We start from the raw sequence: 27,597 nt of genomic DNA on the forward strand, positions 1-27,597 counted from the left end.
AACTTCTGACCCACTGGGAATGTGATGAAATACATAAAAGCTGAAATAAATCATTCTCTCTACTATTATTCTGACATTTCACATTCTTAAAATAAAGTGGTGATCTAACTGACCTAAGACAGGGAATTTTTACTAGGATTAAATGTCAGGAATTGTGAAAAACTGAGTTTAAATGTATTTGGCTAAGGTGTGTGTAAACTTCTGACTTCAACTGTATATATACATACATATACACATACATACATATAAATACATATACATACATGTATATACATATCCTTTAAAAAATATATTTCCCTTTATTACTTTCCAACCCCACCACCCCTTCCCTAATTGGAGTAAACTAGTGAACAACCACGCTTAGGCTTCTACTTCCAGCTTATACATACTATATACATTTTATGGACACAGTCAATTTTACAATAATTCTTATTTTGTTTGTTTTCACTCCTGAACTTCCTCTATCCTCAACCTCTCCAATCATTTTCATGATGCCATCCGGTTTGATTCTATATGCTCTTTCACAAAAGCTCTCAACCTATAACCTATATACTTATTATGGACACAGTATGCTTTACATTAGTTATCTTGTTGTTATTAGTTGTTGTTATTAGTCCCATCCTTCAGCTCCATTCAACACCTCCCATCTATCTCTTAACACCATCCATATTGGATTTCTATTTGCCATATATTTTTCAACTGTACTGTGATGTTTCAGAAAAGTTCTGAACCCTTCTATTCTCATTGTTTCTACAGATTGTAAATTGAAAATAAATTATTATATTATTGATCGATTGACTATGACTTTTCAGATCACTCAGGAGTGCTATCTGCAGGGTTAGCTCCAGGTAAATATTGCAATCCTTCAGCCATTCCTGGACCTGTGATCAAAAACAAGCTACAAATGGACAGTACCAAAACAAATGATCTAATGATTCTGTCTCTTCGCAGCAAAATCTACAGAACTGGGAAGATTGTATCCCCCATATAAATAACATTCTATTGGTAGCAAGTATTTTGTATAATAATTTAAATTGAAAAATTCTAAGTTTTGAATCCAGTGTCGTTTTGCGTATCAGTTCATAAACACTATGCCATGGAATCGGTACGTCAAAAATCTTTTCCCAACTATTTTGCAATCTATATGGGACGGCTGTCAATCCTTTGGTCCTTAAATGAAACTGGTATACTTTTTTATTTATCACAATTTTCTTTAATGCAGGGCCGACAGACAAGTTCCTTACTTTTTCCCCCTTCCACTTTCCTCTTCCATTTTTGCAGTAATGCTGCAATTATTTGGATGTAATTTTGGGTAGAGCAGACATTTCCATATGTTTTTGTTAGCTGCATGTGCGACATAACTCCACCAGTCCTACCTATGATATCATTTACGAAGATTATACCTTTTTTTTTACTTTTTTTTTTTATAATGTTTTTTAATCAATTAGTATATTTGAGTTTAACCACAATATTTGTTGCATTATTTGTTCTGTCGTTTCTGGAGGATTAAATTGAAATTGCAACCAACTTTCTATTGCTTGTTTTAGACAGGTATTTACCTTTCCATGGTAGCAAGATCTTATCTATTTTTGCTAACTTTCTCTAAAAATGTATTGGAGTGAGATCATTAATTTCATTTGGGATACGTATTCCGAGTATATCCACATCACCATCAGACCATTTTATTGGTAAACTACATGGTAATGTAAAAATTGTATTTTTGAGGGATCCAATACGTAATATAGTAGCTCGGATGATTAATAAATAAACAAATCTTACATTTGAATCACCTATCTGGAGAAATCTCAATGACTGAACCAAAATGACAATAATAGGCAAGACTGGAAATGAAAGTCACAATCCCAGTTATCTGATGATAATTGTTTGGATGATTACCTTAAATTACTATAATAGTATCATGTAATATATTCCAACCAAATAACCATGTACCACTTCAAAGCTCACAATACACCTTTACCTGATGCACATTGTGGCTACATGGCCTCTGTACTTAAGTGATCAGTTAAATAATGACACACTCTGAAAGCACAGGGCCTTGAGAAAAACAAGGAAATTATCTTCTTTCAAGATATGATATAACCCAGCTAAATGGGTGCCAAGAGCCATCCAGAACTACAAAATGTTTAAAAAAAACAATCTGTTGAAAAACAACCACTCTGCCTTACATTACATCTATTCTCAGCATAGCATTCACCAGCGAGCTTGTGCCCAATTTAGCATCACTGTACAATACCACATATTTGAATAACTATGAGAGGAGTTGTATCGATTGAGCACATACAGATTTGGATCTTAATTTGAGGCAATTTTCTACAGCAGAAAAATAATCCTGCAGCAACAGGAAATGTGAATTATTATGTGTATTATAATTAATGGATTTGTTTTGTAGGGGAGGATACATTTTTCGTTAGGGCAAATCTAGTCTGGCATTTTAAACAGGAAATTACTAACTTTAGAAGCCTTTTAAAACCGTGAATACACTACAGGTTTGCATTTCCTGCAGTGTAGGAAAATTCTCATCAACAAGAGAGTGATCAAATTTAGATCCTACATCTGTACATACTCAGTTAAACTATCGACAGAAATCAGGACCCACTAGCCTAACTATATCAACAGACTCCTGTAGCAAAGGATGCTCAACCAATAAATTCCCCTCTTTATGCCATCAGTTAAGCCTCATAAACCAATCGCTGCAGAGATAAGAAGGCGTCTACCCAGCAGGGGTCCATGGGAACATGGAGGCTGGAGGTTGATGTTGTTCTCCTGTGATTCCCATCTTTCGTCTTCTCCTAATCCCAACCTGGGAGTGGGATCGCTCGGTCTCTCCTATTCCCACAGCCCACTCTCTGTGAACTCCACAAGCCTCTTCTCATGGCTCTTCAGTTACCCACAACCCCCTCGGTGACAATACGGTGCGGCACTGTTGCATTTCGTAAGGGAAAGCCTGTATTATTCCATGATAAATCCATACCATATGTCTCAGGCAATGGGCCGATGTTACATTAGGTCGTGTGTGGTTGGTTCCTCTGTGACTTCTTGGCTGGTTGCTTCCGTGTTGACAGTTTTAAGAAGCCCCGGATACATTGGGACATGCATGTTTTGGGTTGTCTAACAGCCATGGGTTCCTGTGTGTTTCCTGGCTGATTGTTTCAGTGTGACATGGAAGAGGCCACTACATTGGAATGTATAGCTTTTAAACATACAGGGATTTAAAAAAAACATTTTTAGTAATTTAGCAGATGCTCTTATCCAGAGCGACTTACAATAGTAGTGAGTGCATACATTTGTCATACTTTTTCGTACTGGTCCCCCATGGGAATCAATCCCACAACCCTGGCGTTGCAAGTGCCATGCTCTACCAACTGAGCCACACAGGACTTAAAAGAAAGGTATTTAAATTAAATTAAAATGGCCTATTTATATTATGTGAGAGATGGCCTTCATAATTATCAGTGGGTTGTGTTGACATTACTAAAGCAAACACAAACATCATATTCTGTTTGTTCATTTCACAGTGAAAATGACAAAGGAAATGTCAACTTAGCTTGTTACCGAGTGACCTTCCATTGTAGTTTATTAATCATTTATAATACATTAATAAGGCATGAATAAGACATGAATAAGACATAAATAAGCTTTAATAACAAGCGGGACCTACGCTGGAAGAGACTCAATTAATGGAGGTTTCATAGAACAGGGGTAAACCAGGTACCTCTTCATTGATCTGAGCAGTGAGTGACAGATGTGGTCAGGATGGGTAGAGTGCTCTGCTCTCATCACAAAAAGACAGATTGGCGGAGGACCAGGGAGATATAAGTGGACTGGGCTATGTAATCACTACAATGGGTTAGCCAGCTCTCTTATAGAGGTCTATACTGAAACCCACTGAGCCTGGCGACTCAGGCGGATTGGCAACAGATAGATGGAGAGATTGAAGGAGGAGGTTACGAAAGTGTGGAGAGAGAGTGGAAGAGATGTGAAGAGGAGAGATGGGGAGAGGAGATGGTAGGGAGATGGACTGAGGTGGTTACAGAGAGTGAAAGGAGAGATGTGGAAAGAAGGAGAGAGGGAAAGATAAGAGATAAAAGGTTGAGAGAGTGGTTTCAGACAAAGTGGGTAAATAAGATGGGGAGTGTAGCAGAGAGGGGAAGAAAGAGGGAGAGATGAGAAATCACAGAAATTGTGAAAAGTGAGGTGAGAGAAATGGAAAAAAAACATTGAAGGACACAGAAATAGGAAAAGATTGAAGGGAATTAAAAGAGAAACATTAACACTGGACTATAAATAGTCAGGTCCAAAATGATTGGCACCCTTGATAAAGAAAAAAAAGACTATAAAATAAAATAAATAATTCAAATATGGGGCTATATTGTATACTCAAACAAATTGGGAAATGATATTATTTTATACTAATTCAAATGAAAAAAAGAAAGAGAACTGACTGTTCATAGCAAACAAATATAAAGGAAACATAATTTCGGCCAAACAGAGAGGGAATGAGGCAGAGTGGTCCTGTGAAGTGAATGACAGTGTTCCGGCAGGACTGATACTGCCAATGGAGCAGTACAGGCACTAGGAGTCAGGGGCAGGGCATTGAGTTTCAGCTTCTACACAGAGGGGCTCCTATTACAATGACTAATGGGCCAGGGGTTGATGTGTGTGTGTTTTAACCTGTGGGTGACCTTCATGTATGGCTGATTTGAAACATGGAAGATGGTCTGGATATTTGTGTGTGTGTGTATCTGTTTCTACATTTGAGACTGAAAGCCAGAAAGCTTGATCAATTTTGTCTTTGTCACATCACCCGGTTCCAGATTAAAAGCAGCATCGCTGTTATCATTCAGTTAAATGCAAATTCTCTTTATTTCGCTGTGGTGGTGCACGGCCCACCCCTCGGGCTCCGCCTGTCTGACTGACAGCTGGGAAAACATGTCAGACGAGATCTGCTCCTCTTCCTCTCTATCTCCTCGCTGTCTCTCTACACACACACACACACACACACTTTACTTGCTTTAATTACAGTTCTGTTTTCAATGCACCCCTCGACCACTCCCACGCTCACCCGCCTAGCCAAACCACATGCCACTGCTAGCACGATTAGTACTGTCAGAGATAAGCGCTGCTGCCACTGTGCTTTTTACTCCCACGCTAATTAGCCAGGTATTTTACAAGGGATGGAGTTTTTATAACAAGGACAGCAAGTGCGAAAGAGTGAAGATTTCTGACGTTTATACAAACGGCTCTGTTAGAAAACTTTTCAAATGCATCCTTTCTTCCTTCCTTCAGTCCTTTCTTCCTTTAGTCCTTCCCTGCTTCCTTCCTTTCTTCCTTCCTTGAAGTAATCCTAGATCTGACTTTTTTGGACTAGGTTAAATTATGTAGTGGAACCCTTGCTTTCACCTTTCCAGTCGTGTTCGATTAGTGATGATTACTTCAAGGCAGGGAGAAGAGGGAAACATTTGACAACTATTCAAACATTTTTTTTGTCAGATTTACAAGTGATGGATATCTGTCCTGTAGATTCAAAGTTGGGTAGCTGCTCTATACAGCCATACATTGGCAGTATAATCATGATTTCTTATAGACAGACATCATGTAGTGTAGCAACAAATGACAACCTTTTTAGGGACTGAGTTTACTGTAATGGGCATTATGTCCTTTGTATATGTCAGAACAGATCAATCTGTGCATGTCTGTTGAAATGATGACGGTTTTGAAAGAACCATGGCTATCTGGGCCGAAAGCCCTTGAAAGTAAGACCGTAGACTAATTATGTGCTAATTAACCCCCATACAATGTAAAGCGCTTTGAGACCTAGGCCTTGAGCATTATATAAATGCATTCCATCTGTGATTCACCTTGTAAAGCTTAGAGACCTTGTAGTTTATAAGCAGTAGTTTGGTACATTTTGTCTCTGAATGAGCTGTACTACCTCAGTGAACTATGAGCCTTATAGACTCAGGTCAGGGACAGCCACTGTGATACCGCACATATCTGATCTGAGGTCAGAGCAGTAGAACATGTAGGAGGCAGCATGTTGGACACAGAGAAAATACATTAATTCATTTTTTTATGACGTTGAGCAAGGTAGAAATACTAAATAATACATCATTTCTATGGGCTCATTTAAAAGTCTGTTCAACTCTGATTCCAGAAGATAGAGGAATTTGAGAGTGCCGAAAGAGAGAGAGTTTTTTTTCTAAACTTTGTTACTAGACTCTTCCACCACGGTGGTCTGAAGAGGTAAACTAGTGGGAGGTTTGGGTTTGGAGGCCAGGCTTTTGACCGCGAGGTTGCAGGTTTAGTTCCCAGACACTGTGTGTCTCTGTCATTGATCAGATAAGCCAAAGAGATGAATTATGGGAAATGCCTAGGTGCCTGTGAAGTTATACAGTTGATGGGGACTAAAAGTCAGCTCACGCCATGTTATTTGCAGAACAATTTCTGCAATGCGTGTGCAACACAGCACCATAACATCTTCTAGCAACAGTTTTTTAAAGGGTTTTGTTTTTGTTTTTTTAACAATCTAACTTTGTAGCTCCCACAACTGTAGGGCCAATAGCCAAACTAAGGGATGGCATCAGTTTGAATCAACTCATATGTTTTCCTTGGTTTCCCCTATTGATATTCAAAACCATGTCCGTCTCAAGTGTGCACAGTGTAGATGAATGTACGATATGGATGACTTAACCCAAGACTTGATTCAAGAGAGGGGATTTACATCACATTATGCTCCTATTTTCCATGACCCCCTCCCCAACATTAAAGACGGTGTACGGAAGTGAAGTTGCTAATTTACCTCATGTTTTGACTTGAGGTTTACAATACATTTTACAGTATCAGTATCTATATTTCCCAATCACGTTACCCTCTTATGCCAGCATGATACTGTATATTTGGGAGAAATAGTTCTAGCCATTTTTAGTTAATAATATTGCCCCCAAGTGGTCACGATCGTCTTGCCTTGAAATATTGGTTTGACTCAAGACCAGCTTGCCTTAGCTCCCAGCTTACACAGTGAGTGGAGAAACTAAGATGAAAGGAAAGATATCAGTATGATGTGTAAAGCTACAGTAGCTAAAATAAAGGATATCTCAGTTTAAAATACCTCTATTGGTTTAACCCCATACAGATGTAGGAGCTTAATTTGATCACCCTGTTGCAGGAGAACTTTCCTGCACCTGCAATGCAGGACATTTTAAACGTGTATTTTAGGTTTAAAAAGGCTTCTGAAGTTTGTATTTCCACTTTGATCCTGTTGGTTTGTTTTGTTGCCGGGGTAAGGATATAGCAACACACGGGGACTGGCAACAGGTGGTGCTACACAATATGGACCCAGCTGGCTATGGTTTGTTAATTTATTTTGTAAAGGACAACAAAATCATCCAACAGGATCATACAAAAGGCCCATCGCTCAATCTTGAAAGCAATAAGGAAATGTGCACCTGAATCCTTTGTGTTAATCTCTCTGTTCTTTCTCTCTCTATCTCTCTCTCTCTCTTTCTCTTTCTCTTTCTCTCTCTATCTCTTCTCTTCTGTGGCAGGTGTTACTGGCTTGGTTCAGATTGATGGGGCAGGCGATCGGGAGATTGACTTTGCCTTGTGGGACATGACCAATCTTGACTCTGGGGTCTTTCAGGTAGGCACTGACTGCTCCTCTCACAAAGTGGTGGTTAGGCACAAACACACTGGTACGTAAATACACACTCACTCTGTAGCTGTGTTCTTTATCCTAGACACTCTTCCAGTGTAGCAGCTATAAAACCTACAATGACAAGGCACCTTCGTTACACAGACAACACCCAAAGTTACAGTACTTGTCTTACAGTAAGATATGGATAACCTTCTACCCTGTGTGTCTCCAGATTGTGTCCATCTACAACAGCACCCTGAAGGAGCTGGTTCCAGTGCCGGGCATGAAGGTCCAATGGCCGGGGGGCGCCCCCCCCCAAGACATCCCCGACTGTGGCTTCAAGAACGACAAGCCTGCCTGCTTAGCACGTATGCACTGAAGAAACCCTTGGGTCTCATTTATCAACATAAAAATATGTATATTTGCATATGAATAAACACAACCCACTGGAGATTTTACGAACATTGAGAGAGAGAAAAATAATGTTGTGCTGTTCACAATTAATACATACACTACAAGACCCAAAGTATGTGGACACATGCTCGTCGAACATCTCATTCCAAAATCATGGGCATTATAATGGAGTTGGTCCTCCCTTTGATGCTATAACAGCCTCCACTCTTCTGGGAAGGCTTTCCACTAGAACTTTGCTGCGGGGACTTACTTCCATTCAGCCACAAGAGCATTAGTGAGGTCGGGCACGGAAGTTCGGCGATTAGGCCTGGCTCGTATCCAGCGTTCCAATTCATCCCAAAGGTGTTCAATGGGGTTGAGGTCAGGGCTCTGTGCAGGCCAGTCAAGTTCTTCCACACCGATCTCAACAAACCATTTCTGTATGGACCTCGCTTTGTCCACGGGGCCATTGTCATGCTGAAACAGGAAAGGGCCTTCCCCAAACTGTTGCCACAAAGTTGGAAGCACTAAGCATTAAGATTTTCCTTCACTGAATTAAGGAGCCAAGCACGAACCATGAAAAACAGCTCCAGACCATTATTCCTGCTCCACCAAACTTTACAGTTGGCACTATGCATTGGGGCAAGTAGCGTTCTCCTGGCATCCGCCAAACCCAGATTCGTCCGACGGACTACCAGATGGTGAAGCGTGATTCATCACTCCCGTTTCCACTGCTCCAGAGTCCAATGGTGGCAAGCTTTACCCCACTCCAGTCAACACTTGGCATTGCGCATGGTGATCTTAGGCTTGTGTGTGGCTGCTCGGCCATGGAAACCCATTTCATGAAGCTCTCAACGAACAGTTCTTGTGCTGACGTTGCTTCCAGAGGCAGTTTGGAATTCGGTAGTGAGTGTTGCAACCGAGGACAGGCGATTTTTATGCGCTACGCGCTTCAGCAGTCCCATTCTGTGTGGCCTACAACTTTGTGGCTGAGCCGTTGTTGCTTCTAGGCTTTTCAACTTCACAATAACAGCAATTACAGTTGACCAGGGCAGCTCTAGCAGGGTAGAAATTTGATGAACTGACTTGTTGGAAAGGTGGCATCCTATGACGGAGCCACGTTGAAAGTCACTGAGCTCTTCAGTAAAGCCATTCTACTGCCAATGTTTGTCTATGGAGATTGCATGGTGGTGTGCTCAATTTTATACACCTGTCAGCAATGGGTGTGGCTGAAATAGCTGAATCCACTAATTTGAAGGGGTGTCCACATACTTTTGTATATATAGTGTAACTCAAATTCCCAATTGACCACATTGCATTATTTGCATGATGTTACTGTACACATAGACATATCAAGTTAGGATTTGACCCTTAGGTTTTGATTATTGGAAGCTAGCATTATCTATAGGATTGTTCTCATTCAGTAAATGATCTTTGTGAATATCTACAGAAATGTCTGAAAGTCTAATTTACATAAGAGTCTCATTATCATAACGGTCTCATTATCATGACAATCTCATTATCATAACAGCCTCATTATCATGCATGGTGACATTTGTTATTCATTTGTATTTGGCAGCTGCTTCACTAGTAAGATTAGAACAGCAAGAGATTAGGTTTCCCGCTGTGTCATGATTTAGGTGTTTTTCTAGACGTGAAGTTAAATTAATATTTATGGAATCCAATCAAACATACACTGTGGGAAACCAACACTTCAGTACACTGCCTAAACAAAATGTGCAGACAAAATGCATATTTCCAAATCAAACCAACCTGTTGTTGTTTTAGCAACTTCTATTGTTTGGTTCTTTTTCCCTACCTTAGTTGAATGCACTGACTAGAAGTGGCTCTGGATAACAATGCCTGTTAAATAACTAACATCTAAATGTAATACATATATCATTTTATGTCATAGGCTTCACATGCTATTGAATTTGGCCCTTGGTATAACTTCACATAACTTCAATAACTTTGATTTTCCTTTCCTCCCAGGGACAGTTACTATGCTCCAGATGGTGGCCATCGTGGCTTGCTTCATCTTCGTCATCATCGTCACCGTCACCGTCTTCATCTACAGGTCAGTGGTGCCCCCTTCTTTACCGTCCCCCTTCCTTGAGGAAGACTCTGGTCGATGGTATTGGTTCTGATGACACCTTTCCACTCCCGACCCCTCCTCCACCCATCCTCTATCGCTCTCTCCATTCTGTTCACTCTCTTCCCATACTCTGCTCTTCTTTCATTTTCTCTATTTTATTCCCCCCTCCCATCTCTTTCTCTTCTGTTTGCTTTTCTTATTTTTTCTACCATTTTTTCTCCCTGTTAAACTTTCTTACCCACATTGTTACTCTGTCTGTCTCTCTCTTCACCCTATTACTCTCCTCTTTTCCCTCACTCTTTCTTTACACATTACAGGGAGATCAGGCCAAGAAGGAACTAATAAAAGTGTTTCTGTCTCCTCTTCAGTGATGACTCACCACCAGGGTCATGTTCATTAGGCACCAAACAGAAATAAACACACTGAAACAGGGATGGACTACCTGGGGTTGTTTAATAAGAAACATTCATTTTCGTTTTCCGTTGCAAAGCATTTTAATATATTTACCGTTGTGTGCACTAATGAACATGGCCCAGTGATGACTCACCTCCAGCCCCGTGTTTGCCCTTTGATCCTTCTCTCTGTCCTGTATCCAGCTCCATCAGACTTGTCATGTCTTCTGATGAAAGGTTGAACATTGAGTGCAAGTCCAGGTGAAAGTATACTGTACTTAAAAAAAAAAAATTGTCCCTTGAGGAATATCAGGCCTAAAATAATAATAAAGTATATTATGTCTCGTATCAAATATAGAAAAGCAATATGTTTTTACATTTTCTTGAGAGTTAACTTTGATAGGTGAAATGTGAAACAGTTTAAGTTCAGTTCCATATTCTAGCCAATAATTATGGTCACTTTGTGTTTGATATAAGCTATCCTGTCTGATATTTCCGACATTTCACATTTTATTAAATGGTTACTTCGGGATTTTAGCAATGAGGCCCTTTATCTACTTCCCCAGAGTCAGATGAACATGTGGAGACAATTTTTATGTCTCTGCGTTCATTTTGAAGGAAGTTGCTAACTAGCGCCAGCGCAATTGCTAAGTAGCGCTAGTGCAATTGCTAACCAGCATTAGCGCAATGACTGTAAGTCTATAGGTATCTGCTAGCATGCTAGCAGATACCCATAGTCTTCCAGTCATTGTGCTAATGCTAGTTAGCATTGGCTCGCAAAACTACCTCAAACTTCCTTCTTACTGGACACAGAGACATATATTTTTTATCCATGAGTTAATCTGACTCTGGGGAAGTAGATAAAGGGCCTCATTGCCAAAATCCCAAAGCATCCCTTTAACAGTTGTGATGTGCTGTAAAATTACACAGACCCTTTTGGCACTTTTTTTCATGTTATAGATACAGCAATGTGCAGTACATTTGAATAGCACATAGCCATAGGTGGATACATTTATTAATGTTCATTTTCATATTCTTGTATGATAAGTGCTTACTATATTAATTTCTTAATCTATGGATGACTTAGTCTATGTGAAGTGTGTCTGTAAATGTATAGCTTAAAGTAAATTGAAGCTACTGTATGTGTTTGTATGTTCATAGATTAAAAAAACAACAACATAAATGTGTTATTATTACACAGGAATAGTGGCCTTTTCTTACGTAAGTTCTATTACAGTAAAGAATGTTATATCAAGCACAGGAGGCTGATGAGGGAAGGACGGCTCATAATAATGGCTGGAATGGACTAAATGGAATGGTATTGAGCACATGGAAACCATGTATGTGATGTGTTTGATACCATTCCATTTATTCAGTTCCAGCCATTACTATGAGCCTGTACTCCCCAATTAAGGTGCCACCAGCCACCTGTGATACCAAGGTACACATCAAAACTGGAGTGGGGTAAATTGCCGCCATTGGACTCTGGAGCAGTGGAAACGCGTTCTCTGGAGTGATGAATCACTCAATTAAGTTGCAATCACAAATTGAGGGGCGACACTCAATGACAGATATTAATCTCTATCCATACTCAATGAATTAATCCCATCCCCAATACTATAGTTGGGTTGCACGTGTTTCTGAGAAATGTGTGTGTGAATACAGTTTGTATTTTGTAGAGGGTGGGGTGACAGGGGTACAACTTAGATTTTGGAGTGTTGATGGGCTGTGGGTAAAGGTGCAGTCCTACACAGTGTACACTCACACTGAAACACATCCATCCCTCTCCTTAATCTCTCTGTCCTTTATTCTGGATTCTCATTCTCTCTCTTTCTCTTCATTGATTTCTCTTTCTCCGTCGCCCTCACACAACAGAGGCTGCGCTCCTTTCTCTACCCTCTCCTAACTCTCTCTCTCTCTCTTTCTTTCATTCTATCTCTGACCCTCTCTCACCCCCCCCCCCCCCCCCCCCCCCCCACTCTCTCCCTCAGGAAGCTGAAATTGGAGAATGAGTTGGCTGCTCAGCTCTGGCGAGTGCAATGGGAGGACGTGCAGATGAGCAACCTGGAGAAAGTGCTACGCAGGGCATGCAGCAGACTCACCCTGTCTCTGGTACTGCATAGAGAAACACACACATAAATAGACACATGAAATAGAGTACACCTACACACACTCACACATAGAAACCATGTGTGTTGAAAAAGCACAGATATGCACGCTGACAAGTTCTCATTCCCTCTCTATATGGTCCACAGAGAGGCTCGAACTATGGCTCCCTCCTGACCATGGAAGGAAACTTCCAGATCTACGCGAAGACTGGCTATTACAAGGTCTGTTCTTTTACAATGCTTATGATATTTACTTTTTTGATAGTTTTCAAGCTAATTTCCTGCAATTCTACACATTTTGTCATGGGGCAGAGATATGTTTTGTTGTTGCAGTTTAAAGCTAATATCCTGCATTTCCACATATTTTGTCATGAGGCAGAGAGAAAACGTTACAATTTTAAAGCTTAAATTACAGTGCATTCATGTTTTAAAAAACATTTTTGGGGAATACAAGAAGTATTGAGTTGGAAAATGTATAATTGGTGGAGTATTGTGATCACCAATAACCCTGTGAGCCTCCCAGGCCCATGTTGCCCAGGGTTAAGAACATAAGTTGTAGATTAATAATATTATATTGTACAGTCGTGGTCAAAAGTTTTGAGAATGACACAAATACTAATTTTCACTAAGTCTGCTGCCTCAGTTTTGATGATGGCAATTTGCATATACTCCAGAATGTCATGAAGAGTGATCAGATGAATTGCAATTAATTGCAAAGTCCCTCTTTGCCATGAAAAAGTCCCTAATCCCAAAAATACATTTCCACTGCATTTCAGCCCTGCCACAAAAGGACCAGCTGCCATCATGTCAGTGATTCTCTCGTTAACACAGGTGAGAGTGTTGACGAGGACAAGGCTGGAGATCACTCTGTCATACTGATTGAGTTAGAATAACAGACTGGAAGCTTTAAAACGAGGGTGGTGCTTGAAATCATTGTTCTTCCTCTGTTAACCATGGTTACCTGCAAGGAAACACGTGCCGTCATCATTGCTTTGCACAAAAAGGGCTTCACAGGCAAGGATATTGCTGCTAGTAAGATTGCACCTAAATCAACCATTTATCGGATCATCAAGAACTTCAAGGAGAGAGGTTCAATTGTTGTGAAGAAGGCATCAGGGCGCCCAAGAAAGTCCAGCAAACGCCAGGACTGTCACCTAAAGTTGATTCAGTTGCGGGATCGGGGCACCACCAGTGCAGAGCTTGCTCAGGAATGGTAGCAGGCAGGTGTGAGTGCATCTGCATGCACAGTGAGGCGAATACTTTTGGAGGATGGCCTGGTGTCAAGAAGGGCAGCAAAGAAGCCACTTCTCTCCAGGAAAAACATCAGGGACAGACTGATATTCTGCAAAAGGTACAGGGATTGGACTGCTGAGGACTGGGGTAAAGTCATTTTCTCTGATGAATCCCCTTTCCGATTGTTTGGGGCATCCAGAAAACACCTTGTCCGGAGAAGACAAGGTGAGCGCTACCATCAGTCCTGTGTCATGCCAACAGTAAAGCATCCTGAGACCATTCATGTGTAGGGTTGCTTCTCAGCCAAGGGAGTGGGCTCACTCACATTTTAGCCTAAGAACACAGCCATGAATAAAGAATGGTACTAACACATCCTCCGAGAGCAACTTCTCCCAACCATCCAAGAACAGTTTGGTGACGACCAATGCCTTTTCCAGCATGATGGAGCACCTTGCCATAAGGCAAAAGTGATAACTAAGTGGCTCGGGGAACTAAACATTGACATTTTGCGTCCATGGCCAGGAAACTCCCCAGACCTTAATCCCATTGAAAACTTGTGGTCGATCCTCAAGAGGCGGGGGGACAAACAAAAACCCACAAATTCTGACAAACTCCAAGCATTGATTATTCAAGAATGGGCTGCCATCAGTCAGGATGTGGCCCAGAAGTTAATTGACAGCATGCCAGGGCGGATTGCAGAGGTCTTGAAAAAGAAGGGTCAACACTGCAAATATTGACTCTTTGCATAAACGTAATGTAATTGTCAATAAAAGCCTTTGACACTTATAGAATGCTTGTAATTATACTTCAGTATACCATAGTAACATCTGACAAAAATATCTCATAACACTGAAGCAGCGAACTTTGTGAAGACCAATAGTGTCATTCTCAAAACTTTTGACCACGACTGTATTGTATTGTAGGACACCCTCTAAACGTATTATACGGATCCCTTTGCCAAAAGTAGTTTAATTTGTTGTTGTTAATAATATTCATTCAAAAAAACTGGGCCGCAGACCCCCTGCAGTAACTGGACCCCACTTTGAGAACCCCTGCTATAAATGGTGTATACATAGTGTGTTATGTCACATTTGGCAATTCGCCCTACAGTGGGAATGGTTATGTCACCCTTTATAAACAATTTATAGTGTAAGACATATGCTTACAGATTATTTGTGAAGCATTTATGTAGTGCTTATGAAGCCTTTACATATGCTATATAAAGCCTTTATAAGTTTTACTTTGTTTAAAGTGAGACCCAATATTTGCCAATGATAAGTGTTCGTACCAGGATTCTGATAGGGTTAATGTGGGCAGTTCCATTGTTTACATCCTTGGAGTAGGAATTGCAAGTGGATTGCACAAATTTTACAGTACTTTAAAATAAACAGATCAGCCGATATTATTGAAGGACACATATAGTACAATCATGGTGAAATATTGTGTTAATGTGTCCTCCTTTCCAGGGAAACATTGCGGCCATTAAGTACGTCACTAACAAGAAGCGCATTGAGCTCACCAGGATGGTGCTCTTTGAGCTCAAACATGTGAGTGTTTTATTCAGTAGCCTGTAAACATGTTGCCAGGGCAACAATGTCCTTTCTACTATTTCCTGTACTTATTATGTTCTAAGGTGTATACTTCGCTCAGGTGTTAATTATTTTGTAACTAAGTATGTTGGTGATTATGTATGTTGATTTTCTTGCCTCCAGATGCGTGATGTTCAAAACGAGCACCTGACTCGCTTTATCGGAGCCTGTATCGATCCTCCCAACATCTGTATCATCACAGAGTACTGTCCCCGGGGCAGCCTGCAGGTACTTCACAACCTATTGACTCTCATTGTTCCATTCTATTCTATTCCATTCTATAACCTTATAACCTTAGCATTGTTAACTAAAACCCCTTTTGGTCTCTTAACTCCCACACCACACATTCACACATTGAATAAGTAATGAACCATCTAGCTTACAGGAGCTACCCTTGGGTCTTGAGATGGTTGGTTTACCCTCTAGGCTACATGTGTTGAATACCGACAGCCTGTGTGAATGGAATATGACATGTCATGCATATTATGATGTTAGCATTGTGGCCTGGGATTAACGTGTGGGTGACCTTCATGTATGGCTGATTTGAAACATGGAATATGGTCTGAATATTAGAGTGTGTGTGTGTGTGTGTGTTTAAATAGTCATGTTTATGTTCATGTGTTGTGCAGGATCTTATGGAGAGCGAGAGCATCACCTTAGACTGGATGTTCAGATACTCTCTCATCAACGACATTGTTAAGGTGCGTCTCCATCCTTCATCCTCCATCCAGAGATTTTAAACTCAGATATAGGACAGTATAGAAGGAGGAAAGTGAGGAGGGGGTTTGTGACAAAGTAGCGATGGGTCCAGGATTCGAACCAACAAGCATAATATATATGTGCTGAAGTCCCCAGACCACTAAACTGGTACTTAATGTTGTTTTCACAGTATTGGGGCTAGGGGAGAGGTAGAAAATATTCAAATAATATTTATTCTGTCATACCTCTACAGGTTTTTGTATTGTCCATATTGTCGTTATGCCAAGTGTGTTACTTATTGCATGCTCTTACACTAGATTTGTGTCATATATTTTCAACAAGATGTTTGGGATTAAACCAGATCCAACCAATCTGTTAGGTATATTGCCTGCAGCAGGAGTTGGGATTTTCCAGGCTGTGTCCTGGTTAGAAGGATGAATGAAGAAGTCATGCATTTTACTTGAGTTAGACTCGATTTAATGCCTCTCAATGTACATTCTAGCAGAAATAGCTGTTGTGAGAAGGCTAGCTCTGTACTTTCTTTTCTGGCTTTGCAGAGGAAGTTCTGCCTATTTTCAATGTTCTGCCTATTCCAAGTTAATGGGAGGGTACACATTGTTTGGTTATTGACTTGTAATGCATAGGTTGTTCAGCAAATGCAATTTCGTTGGCAAAAGCATGTGACAGTTCCCGCCCCTCTGCATGGACCTGTGCAGGAAACATTTTACACAGGGTCGCCCACTGGTTGGATATCTTGTGAATCACACCATCTTTGATTCTAGGGGATGGCCTTCCTTCATAACAGTGTCATCGTCTCCCATGGTAATCTGAAGTCCTCTAACTGCGTGGTGGACAGTCGCTTTGTTCTGAAGATCACTGACTACGGGCTGGCCAGCTTTCGCGAAAAGTCAAATATGGAGGACACACACGCCTACTATGCCCGTGAGTTAGCTGAGCTGCAGAAACACACTCACATGTAGACAAAGACTCGAACGCATGAGCAAACAAACACACACACACACTCTAAATAACTCAAACCAAGTGATTGAGTGGCACGATCCCTGCCATTGTTGTTGTTATTCAAAAACTAAACATGCCCATTTTCCCATACAATTGGCTGGTACGTCTGTTTTACACAATAAACTGCTGTCTAAGCGTTCTGTAACAATGTCCCCTCCTGAGAAAGACCTTGCTGGCTCCATTTAATTACTTGTCATTGATGTGGCTCAACGGTCAAATCACCTGGCTGAAAAAGTATTGATTAGTTGCTGATTGAGATGGTGGGTATTAAAACTCTCAGTAAATCTGGCTCTTTCTCTCTAAGTACATCTTTGGCTAAAGAAATCTTGAAATTACCTGTTATTCTTATGTTGTGTATAATGTGTATGTATATACAGATGAAGTCGGAAGTTTACATACACTTAGGTTGGAGTCATTAAAACTAGTTTTTCAACCACTCCACAAATTTCTTGTTAACAAACTATAGATTTGGCAAATCGGTTAGGACATCTACTTTGTGCATGACACAAGTAATTTTCACTGTATCACAATTCCAGTGGGTCAGAAGTTTACATACACTAAGTTGACTGTGCCTTTAAACAGCTTTTGTTGTAGACCTCCACAAGTCTGGTTCATCCTTGGGAGCAATTTCCAAACGCCTGAAGGTACCACGTTCATCTGTACATATAATAGTACGCAAGTATAAACACCATGGGACCACGCAGCCGTCATACCGCTCAGGAAGGAGACGCATTCTGTCTCCTAGAGATGAACGTACTTTGGTGCAAAAAGTGCAAATCAATCCCAGAACAACAGCAAAGGACCTTGTGAAGATGCTGGAGGAAACAGGTACAAAAGTATCCATATCCACAGTAAAAGACGTCCTATATCGACATAACCTGAAAGGCCACTCAGCAACGAAGAAGCCACTACTCCAAAACCTCCATAAAAAAGCCAGACTACAGTTTGCAACTGCACATGGGGACAAAGATCGTACTTTATGGAGAAATGTCCTCTGGTCTGATGAAACAAAAATAGAACTGTTTGGCCATAATGACCATCGTTATGTTTGGAGGAAAAAGGAGGTTGCTTGCAATCCGAAGAACACCATCCCAACCGTGAAGCACGGGGGTGGCAGCATCATGCTGTGTGGGTGCTTTGCTGCAGGAGGGACTGGTGCACTTCACAAAATAGATGGCATCATGACGAAGGAAATTTATGTGGATATATTGAAGCAACATCTCAAGACATCAGTCACGAAGTTAAAGCTTGGTCGCAAATGGGTCTTCCAAATGGACAATGACCCGAAGCATACTTCCAAAGTTGTGGCAAAATGGCTTAAGGACAACAAAGACAAGGTATTGGAGTGGCCATCACAAAGCCCTGACCTCAATCCTATCGAAAAATATGTGGGCAGAACTGAAAAAGCGTGTGCGAGCAAGGAGGCCTACAAACCTGACTCAGTTACACCAGCTCTGTCAGAAGCAATGGGCCAAAATTCCCCCAACTTATTGTGGGAAGCTTGTGGAAGGCTACCCGAAACGTTTGACCCAAGTTAAACAATTTAAAGGCAATGCTACCAAATACTAATTGACTGTATGTACACTTCTGACCCACTGGGAATGTGATGAAAGAAATAGAATCTTAAATAAATCATTCTCTCTACTATTATTCTGACATTTCACATTCTTAAAATAAAGTGGTGATCCTAACTGACCTAAAACAGGGAATTTTTACTAGGATTAAATGTCAGGAATTGTGAAAAAATTAGTTTAAATGTATTTGGCTAAGGTGTATGTAAACGTCCGACTTTAACTGTATATACAGTACCAGTCAAACGTTTGGACACAACTACTCAGTCAAGGGTTTTTCTTTATTTTTACCTTTTTCTACATTGTAGAATAATAGTGAAGACATCAAAACTATTAAATAACACATATGGAATCATGTAGTAACCAAAAAAGTGTTAAACAAATAAAAAATATGTTTTATATTTGAGATTCTTCAAATAGCTACCCTTTGCCTTGATGACAGCTTTGCACACTCTTGGCATTCTCTCAACCAACTTCACCTGGAATGCTTTTCCAACAGTCTTGAAGGAGTTCCCACATACAGTGAGGGAAAAAAGTATTTGATCCCGTGCTGATTTTGTACGTTTGCCCACTGACAAAAAAATTATCAGTCTATAATTTTAATGGTAGGTTTATTTGAACAGTGAGAGACAGAATAACAACAACAAAATCCAGAAAAACGCATGTCAAAAATGGTATAAATTGATTTGCATTTTAATGAGGGAAATAAGTATTTGACCCCCTCTCAATCAGAAAGATTTCTGGCTCCCAGGTGTATTTTATACAGGTAACGAGCTGAGATTAGGAGCACACTCTTAAAGGGAGTGGTCCTAATCTCAGCTTGTTAACTGTATAAAAGACACCTGTCCACAGAAGCAATCAATCAATCAGATTCCAAACTCTCCACCATGGCCAAGACCAAAGAGCGCTCCAAGGATGTCAGGGACAAGATTGTAGACCTACACAAGGCTGGAATGGGCTACAAAACCATCGCCAAGCAGCTTGGTGAGAAGGTGACAACAGTTGGTGCGATTATTCGCAAATGGGCCTGGGGCTCCATGCAAGATCTCACCTCGTGGAGTTGCAATGATCATGAGAACGGTGAGGAATCAGCCCAGAACTACATGGGGGGATCTTGTCAATGATCTCAAGGCAGCTGGGACCATAGTCACCAAGAAAACAATTGGTAACACACTACGCCGTGAAGGACTGAAATCCTGCAGCGCCTGCAAGGTCCCCCTGCTCAAGAAAGCACATATACAGGCCCGTCTGAAGTTTGCCAATGAACATCTGAATGATTCAGAGGAGAACTGGGTGAAAGTGTTGTGGTCAGATGAGACCAAAATGGAGCTCTTTGGCATCAACTCAACTCGCCATGTTTGGAGGAGGAGGTATGCTGCCTATGACCCCAAGAACACCATCCCCACCGTCAAACATGGAGGTGGAAACATTATGCTTTGGGGGTGTTTTTCTGCTAAGGGGACAGGACAACTTCACTGCATCAAAGGGATGATGGACGGGGCAATGTACCGTCAAATCTTGGGTGAGAACCTCCTTCCATCAGCCATGGCATTGAAAATGGGTCGTGGATGGGTATTCCAGCATGACAATGACCCAAAACACACGGCCAAGGCAACAAAGGAATGGCTCAAGAAGAAGCACATTAAGGTCCTGGAGTGGCCTAGCCAGTCTCCAGATTTTAATCCCATAGAAAATCTGTGGAGGGAGCTGAAGGTTCGAGTTGCCAAACGTCAGGCTCGAAACCTTAATGACTTGGAGAAGATCTGCAAAGAGGAGTGGGACAAAATCCCTACTGAGATGTGTGCAAACCTGGTGGCCAACTACAAGAAACGTCTGACCTCTGTGATTGCCAACAAGGGTTTTGCCACCAAGTACTAAGTCATGTTTTGCAGAGGGGTCAAATACTTATTTCCCTCATTAAAATGCAAATCAATTTATAACATTTTTTACATGCGTTTTTCTGGATTTTGTTGTTGTTATTCTGTCTCTCACTGTTTAAATAAACCTACCATTTAAATTATAGACTGATCATGTCTTTGTCAGTGGACAAATGTACAAAATCAGCAGGGGATCAAATACTTTTTTCCCTCACTGTATGCGTAGCACTTGTTGGCTGCTTTTCCTTCACTCTGCCGTCCGACTCATCCCAAACCATCTCAATTGGGTTGAAGTCGGGGGATTGTGGAGGCCAGGTCATCTGATGCAGCACTCCATCACTCTCCTTCTTGTTAAGATAGCCTTTACACAGCCTGGAGGTGTGTTGGGTCATTGTCCTATTGAAAAACAAATGATAGCCCCACTAAGCCCAAAACAGATGGGATGGCGTATCGCAGCAGAATGCTGTGGTAACCATGCTGGTTAAGTGTGCCTTGAATTTTAAATAAATCACAGACAGTGACACCAGCAAAGCACCCCCACACCATAACACCTCCTCCTCCATGCTTTACGGTGGGAAATACACATGCGGAGATCATCTGTTCACCCACACCACGTCTCTCAAAGACACGGCGGTTGGAACCAAAAATCTCAAATTTGGACAGTTGATGTTGAGATGTGTCTGTTACTTGAACTCTGTGAAGCATTTATTTGGGCTGCGATTTCTGAGGCTGGTAACTCTAATGAACTTATCCTCTGCAGCAGAGGTAACTCTGGGTCTTTCATTTCTGTCGCGGTCCTCATGAGAGCCAGTTTCATCATAGCGCTTGATGGTTTTTGCGACTGCACTTGAAGAAACGTTCAAAGTTCTTTACATTTTCCGTATTGACTGACCTTCATGTCTTAAAGTAATGGACTGTCGTTTCTCTTTGCTTATTTGAGCTGTTCTTGCCATAATATGGACTTTTACCAAACAGGGCTATCTTCTGTATACCACCCCTACCTTGTCACAACGCAACTGATTCACTCAAAAGCATTAAGAATGAAAGAAATTCCAAAAATTAACTTTTAAGAAGGCACACCTGTTAATTGAAATGTATTCCAGGTGACTCCCTCATGAAGCTGGTTGAGGGAATGCCAAGAGTGTGCAAAGCTGTCATCAAGGCAAAGGGTGGCCATTTGAAGAATCTCAAATATAGAATATATTTTGATTTGTTTAACACTTTTTTGATTATTATTCCATATGTGTTATTTCATAGTTTTGATGTCTTCACTATTATTCTACAATGTAAAAAATAGTAAAAATAAAGAAAAACCCTTGAATGAGTAGGTGTGTCCAAACTTTTGACTGGTACTGTACATATACACACAGTGCATTCAGAAAGTATTCAGACCCCTTCCTTTTTTCCACATATTGTTACGTTACAGCCTTATTCTAAAATTGATTAATTTAATTATTTTCCTCATCAATCTACACACAATACCCCATAATGGCCAAGCAAAAACAACTTTTTAGAATTTTTTGCAAATGTATTAAAAATAAAAAACAGAAATACCTTATTTACATAAGTATTCAGACCCTTTGCTACGAGACTCGAAATTGAGCTCAGGTGCATCCTGTTTCCATTGATCATCTTGTTTCTACAACTTGATTGGAGTCCATCTGTGGTAAATTCAATTGATTGGACATGATTTGGAAAGGCACACGCCTGTCTATATAAGGTCCCACAGTTGACAGTGCATGTCAGAGCAAAATCTAAGCCATGAGATCGAAGGAATTGTCCGTAGAGCCCCGAGACAGGATTGTGTCGAGGCACAGATCTGGAGAACGGTACCAAAACATTTCTGCAGCATTGAAGGTTCCCAAGAACGCAGTGGCCTCCATCATTCTTAAATGGAAGAAGTTTGGAACCACCAAGACTCTTCATAGACCTGGCCGCCCGGCCAAACTGAGCAATCGGGGGAGAAGGGCCTTGGTCAGGGAGGTGACCATGAACCCGATGGTCACTCTAACAGAGCTCCAGAGTTCATCTGTGGAGACAGGAGAACATTCCAGAAGGACAACCATCTCTGCAGCACTCCACCAATCAGGCCTTTATGCTAGAGTGGCGAGACGGAAGCCACTCCTCAGTAAAAGGCACATGACAGCCCGCTTGGAGTTTGCCAAAAGGCACCTAAAGGACTCTCAGACCATGAGAAACGAGATTCTCTGGTCTGATGAAACCAAGATTGAACTCTTTGGCCTGAATGCCAAGCGTCACGTCTGGAGGAAACCTGGCACCATCCCTACGGTGAAGCATGGTGGTGGCAGCATCATGCTGTGGGGTTGTTTTTTAGCGGCAGGGACTGGGAGACTAGTCAGGATCGAGGGAAAGATGAACGGAGCAAAGTACAGAGAGGTCCTTGATGGAAACCTGCCCAGAGCGCTCAGGGACTCAGACGGGGGCGTGTCCCTAAGGACTGGGGCGGTGTCCCTAAGGACAACGCAGGAGTGGCTTCGGGACAAGTCTCTGAATGTCCCTGAGTGGCCCAGCCAGAGCCCGGACTTGAACCCGATCGAACATGTCTGGAGAGACCTGAAAATAGCTGTACAGCGACGCTCCCCATCCATCCTGACAGAGCTTGAGAGGATCTGCAGAGAAGAATGGGAGAAACTCCCCAAATACAGGTGTGCCAAGCTTGTAGCGTCATACCCAAGAAGACTCAAGGCTGTAATCGCTGCCAAAGGTACTTCAACAAAGTGCTGAGTAAAGGGTCTGAATACTTATGTAAATGTGATATTTCAGTTTTTTATTTTTATACATTTGAAAACACTTCTAAAAACCTGTTTTTGCTTTGTCATTATGGGGTATTGTGTGTAGATTGATGAGGGGAAAAAACAATTTAAAATAAGACTGTAACGTAACAAAATGTGGAAAATGTCAAGGGGTCTGAATACTTTCCGAATGAACTGTGTATATATATAGTGTATAATGTGTATATTTATGTTGTATTATACAGGGCACATTCGAAAACGAGACCTAGGTCTCAATATGTCTTCTCTGTTAAAATAAAGGTTTCCACCTCTACCTCCCTCTTTCTTTCTTTCCCATCCCCTTTCACTCCCTCTCCCTCTATAGGGAAATTATGGGCAGCTCCAGAGCTGCTGAGGGCAGATAGTCCCCCGCCATGTGGCACTCAGAAAGGGGACATCTACAGTTTCGGCATTATCCTGCAGGAGCTGGCCCTGCTCCGAGGGGTCTTCCACGTCGAGGGGGACACCCTTAGCCCCAAAGGTGTGTGTGTGTGTCTGTGCGTGTTTTTCAGGCAAGTACAGTGCATTCAGAAAGTGTTCACACCCCTTGACTTTTTCCACATTTTGTTGTGTTACAGCCTGAATTTAAAATGGATTAAATTGAGATTGAGATTTTGTCGCTGGCCTACACACAATACCCCATAATGTCAAAGTCTTTCGAAATTTTTACCAATTAATTAAAAATGAAAAGATGAAATGTCTTGAGTCCCACCCCATTGTTATGGCAAGCCTAAATAAGTTCAGGAGTAAACATTTTCTTAACAAGTCACATAATAAGTTGCATGCAATAATAGTATTTAACATGATTGTTGAATGACTACCTCGTCTCTGTACCCTACACATACAATTATCTTTAAGGTCCCTCAGTCGAGCAGTGAATTTGAAATGCCTCGCAAAGAATGGCACCTATTGGTAGATGGGTAAAAAAAAAAAAAAAGCGTTGAGTTTAATGGCTGTATTAAGAGATAGCTGAGGATGGATCAACAACATTGCACTTGCTCCACAATGCTAACCTAATTAAGCGAGTGAAAAGAAGGAAGCCTGTAGAGAGAAAAAATATTCCAAAATATGCATCCTGTTTGCAACAAGGCACTAAAGTTATACTGCAAAATGTGGCAAAGCAATTCACTTTTTGTCCTGAATATAAAGTGTTATGTTTGGGGCAAATCCAATACAACACATTACTGAGTACCACTCTCCATATTTTCAAGCATAGTGGTGGCTGTATCATGTTATGGGTATGCTTGTAATTGTTATGGACTGGGGAGTTTTTCAGGATTTAAAATAAATGAAATGGAGTTAAGCACAGGCAAAATCCTAGAGGAAAACCTGGTTCAGTCTGCTTTCCACCAGATACTGGGAGATTCATTCACCTTATAGCAGGACAATAACCTACAACACAAGGCCAAATCTACACTGGAGTTGCTTACCAAGAAGACAGGAAATGTTTCTAAGTGGCCAAGTTGCAGTTTTGACTTCAATCTATTTGAAAATCTATGGCAAGACACAACCAATTTGACAGAGCTTGAAGAATTCTGAAAAGACTAGTGGGCAAATGTTGCACAATCCAGGTGTGGAAAGCTCTCAGAGACTTACCCAGAAAGACTCACAGCTGTAATCGCTGCCAAAGGAGCTTCTACAAAGTATTGACTCAGGTGTGTGAAAACGTATGTAAATGAGATATTTCTGTATTTCATTTTCAATACATTTGCAAACATTTCTAGAAACATGTTTTCACTTTGTCATTATAGGGTATTGATTGTAGATGGGTGAGGGGAAAAAATCTATTTAATCAATTTTGAATTCAGGCTGTAACACAACAAAATGTGGAATAAGTCAAGGGGTATGGATACTTTCTGAAGGCACTGTAATTATTATAGAATACATATCAAGGTAAATAGGGTTAGAGTTAAAGATTGAAGCACAGACAAATATGGATGGACACTTGAAACAATGAGAAGAAAAACAGATGAGGTTGGCAACTTTTATTTTGATTATTTGGGGAAAGACAAAGCATTTAATTGCACAATATATATTTATTTTATTACCATCATTTTAGTCTCATTGAGATAAAACAAATTATTCAAGAGAGACCTAGACTATATTACCTTCTGTGTAGAACACAAATCTTTTTGAAAGGCATCTTGGAGAGGGAAAATGTACAACACATTTTTTGGTTTACACATTTGTCATTTGTTATTTGTGTTCTCCGAGAGGCATGGCACTGAATCCAAGTAGATTCTGAGAAGTGTTTCTCATCCCTCCTTCCTCCTGTCGCTCTCTCTCTCTCTCTCTCTCTCTCTCTCTCTCTCTCTCTCTCTCTCTCTCTCTCTCTCTCTCTCCTCTCTCTCTCTCTCTCTCTCTCTCTCTCTCTCTCTCTCTCTCTCTCTCTCTCTCTCTCTCTCTCTCTCTCTCTCTCTCTCTCTCGGAAAGTACTATGAACATGTGTGTATGTGTTTGTTCATGCAGGTCTAGTAATACCTATAATTACTAGTATACTAATAATGTGCCCGCCCCAATAGTGATAACCCATAGTTGTAATACATTACTTTTTTTAAACTGAAAATATAGAAAATCATAGGGTACTCTCTGTCTCTTTCCTTCTCTTTTTTCTATCTTTCTTACTTAATTTCTGTCTTTCTCCCCCCCCCCCTTTCTGTCCCTCTCTCTCCCTCCCCCTCAGGTGTTTTTTTTTATCAGTCTTCTCCTTCCATCTTTCCTTTTACATTCCAGTCCTGTCAGCCCTGGGTCTGTGATATCTCTAAGGTGCCGACTATCTGTCACCATATATCTTTCACCACACACACAGACACACACACACACACACACACACACACACACACACACACACACACACACAATGTATAAGTACACATCCTTACACATTCTAAATTGCTGCCATCCACCTTATTCTCCAGGGAAACATACATCTCCTGCATAGGAAAATATCCTCAGGATTCCTTGACATTCCCCTAAGTATGTAGGATCAAAGCAGATCCCATTGGTCATAAAGGGCTAGCTCCCTAGTTGCTGTAGAAATGCCTAGTCAGGCTCTTATGGAAGCACATTGAAATACTGTACATTGAACTAGAGTTAAGAACGTGCAGTAAGCTCACTCCACAGCTAGCTTGAAATGACGCCAATCGGTTCGTATGTTGTCAAGTTGTCATGTGTGTAGAGCAGGTAGGTAAAGCATGGGTTCCCAACCTTTTTTCCCCAGGGCCACCTTTTTCACATTTGTATTGTTTATTGAGATTGCCTGTATTAAATACACCACCAGCTTGATTTGTTTAATTCTCACATATTCTCTCTCCCCCCTCTCTTCCTCCCTCTTTCTCTCTACCAGAGATCGTAGAACGTGTGGCGCTGGGCCAGTGGCCCTACCTGCGGCCCTCCCTCTGCCCTCAGAGCCACAGTGAAGAGGTGGGCCAGCTCATGCTGCGCTGCTGGAGCGAGGACGTGAACGAGAGGCCCGAGTTCCACCACATCAAGCTGCTGCTGCGCAAACACAACAGGTACGCTATGTCTGTACGCACTGCTTAAACCTCCATTAACACCATACACGTTATGTGGTGCCAGATCTACAGACATGCACTTATACCCATCCACTCACTTTAGAGATCTGCATGCATTCAAAATAACTCTCCACACACAAACATGTCTGTGTTTATTTTACCCAATGACTTGATGTACTCACAACAGGTTTGCACTGCTCTGACAACTATCTTCAAAAACCTCCCTCCACCGTTTTACCCGTTTATTACTCCTCTCCCCCATCCCTCTCGTCATCCCTCCCTCCACAGAGGTTATGGGTCTAATATCCTGGACAACCTGTTGTCTCGTATGGAGCAGTACGCCAATAACCTGGAAGAACTTGTGGAGGAAAGAACACAGGCCTACCACGAAGAGAAACGCAAGGCTGAGGCACTGCTCTACCAGATACTTCCACAGTGAGTGTATTAAAAGGATCACAGTGGGAATAAGTTGTGTAGCTTTTTAGTTTTCCTCAATGAATTTAAATGTTATCCTCAATGATTGTAAAGTCAGTGTACTGGGTTGTGTAAAAAAATATCTAATTAAGTCCAAAAATGATATACACAAACACACCCTCACACAGAAACGTTCATCAAAGGCTGTACTCTGCAGAGGACTAATAAATACAAACATCATTTGG

At 41.2% G+C, this 27,597-nt stretch overlaps 1 protein-coding gene across 1 annotated transcript in view; it reads left to right on the top strand.

Moving 5' to 3' along the window:
* The window catches only part of LOC311126050 (atrial natriuretic peptide receptor 1-like), a gene marked incomplete at its 3' end in the record, with an annotated part of 120,193 nt that extends 92,816 nt beyond the window's left edge, over positions 1 to 27,377 (top strand). Inside the window, exons 6-17 of the mRNA XM_084158471.1 lie at positions 7,566 to 7,660; positions 7,887 to 8,022; positions 10,040 to 10,124; positions 12,526 to 12,646; positions 12,790 to 12,864; positions 15,342 to 15,422; positions 15,588 to 15,692; positions 16,094 to 16,165; positions 16,946 to 17,105; positions 23,749 to 23,904; positions 26,770 to 26,938; positions 27,227 to 27,377. Coding sequence (XP_084014597.1) covers positions 7,566 to 7,660; positions 7,887 to 8,022; positions 10,040 to 10,124; positions 12,526 to 12,646; positions 12,790 to 12,864; positions 15,342 to 15,422; positions 15,588 to 15,692; positions 16,094 to 16,165; positions 16,946 to 17,105; positions 23,749 to 23,904; positions 26,770 to 26,938; positions 27,227 to 27,377 — 1,406 coding nt within the window. The remainder of the gene's footprint in view (positions 1 to 7,565; positions 7,661 to 7,886; positions 8,023 to 10,039; positions 10,125 to 12,525; positions 12,647 to 12,789; positions 12,865 to 15,341; positions 15,423 to 15,587; positions 15,693 to 16,093; positions 16,166 to 16,945; positions 17,106 to 23,748; positions 23,905 to 26,769; positions 26,939 to 27,226) is intronic.
* Between the last annotated feature and the right edge of the window lie 220 nt (positions 27,378 to 27,597).

The sequence above is a fragment of the Coregonus lavaretus genome (genome assembly GCF_964263955.1).
Source record: "Coregonus lavaretus genome assembly, chromosome: 3".
NCBI lineage: Eukaryota > Metazoa > Chordata > Actinopteri > Salmoniformes > Salmonidae > Coregonus > Coregonus lavaretus.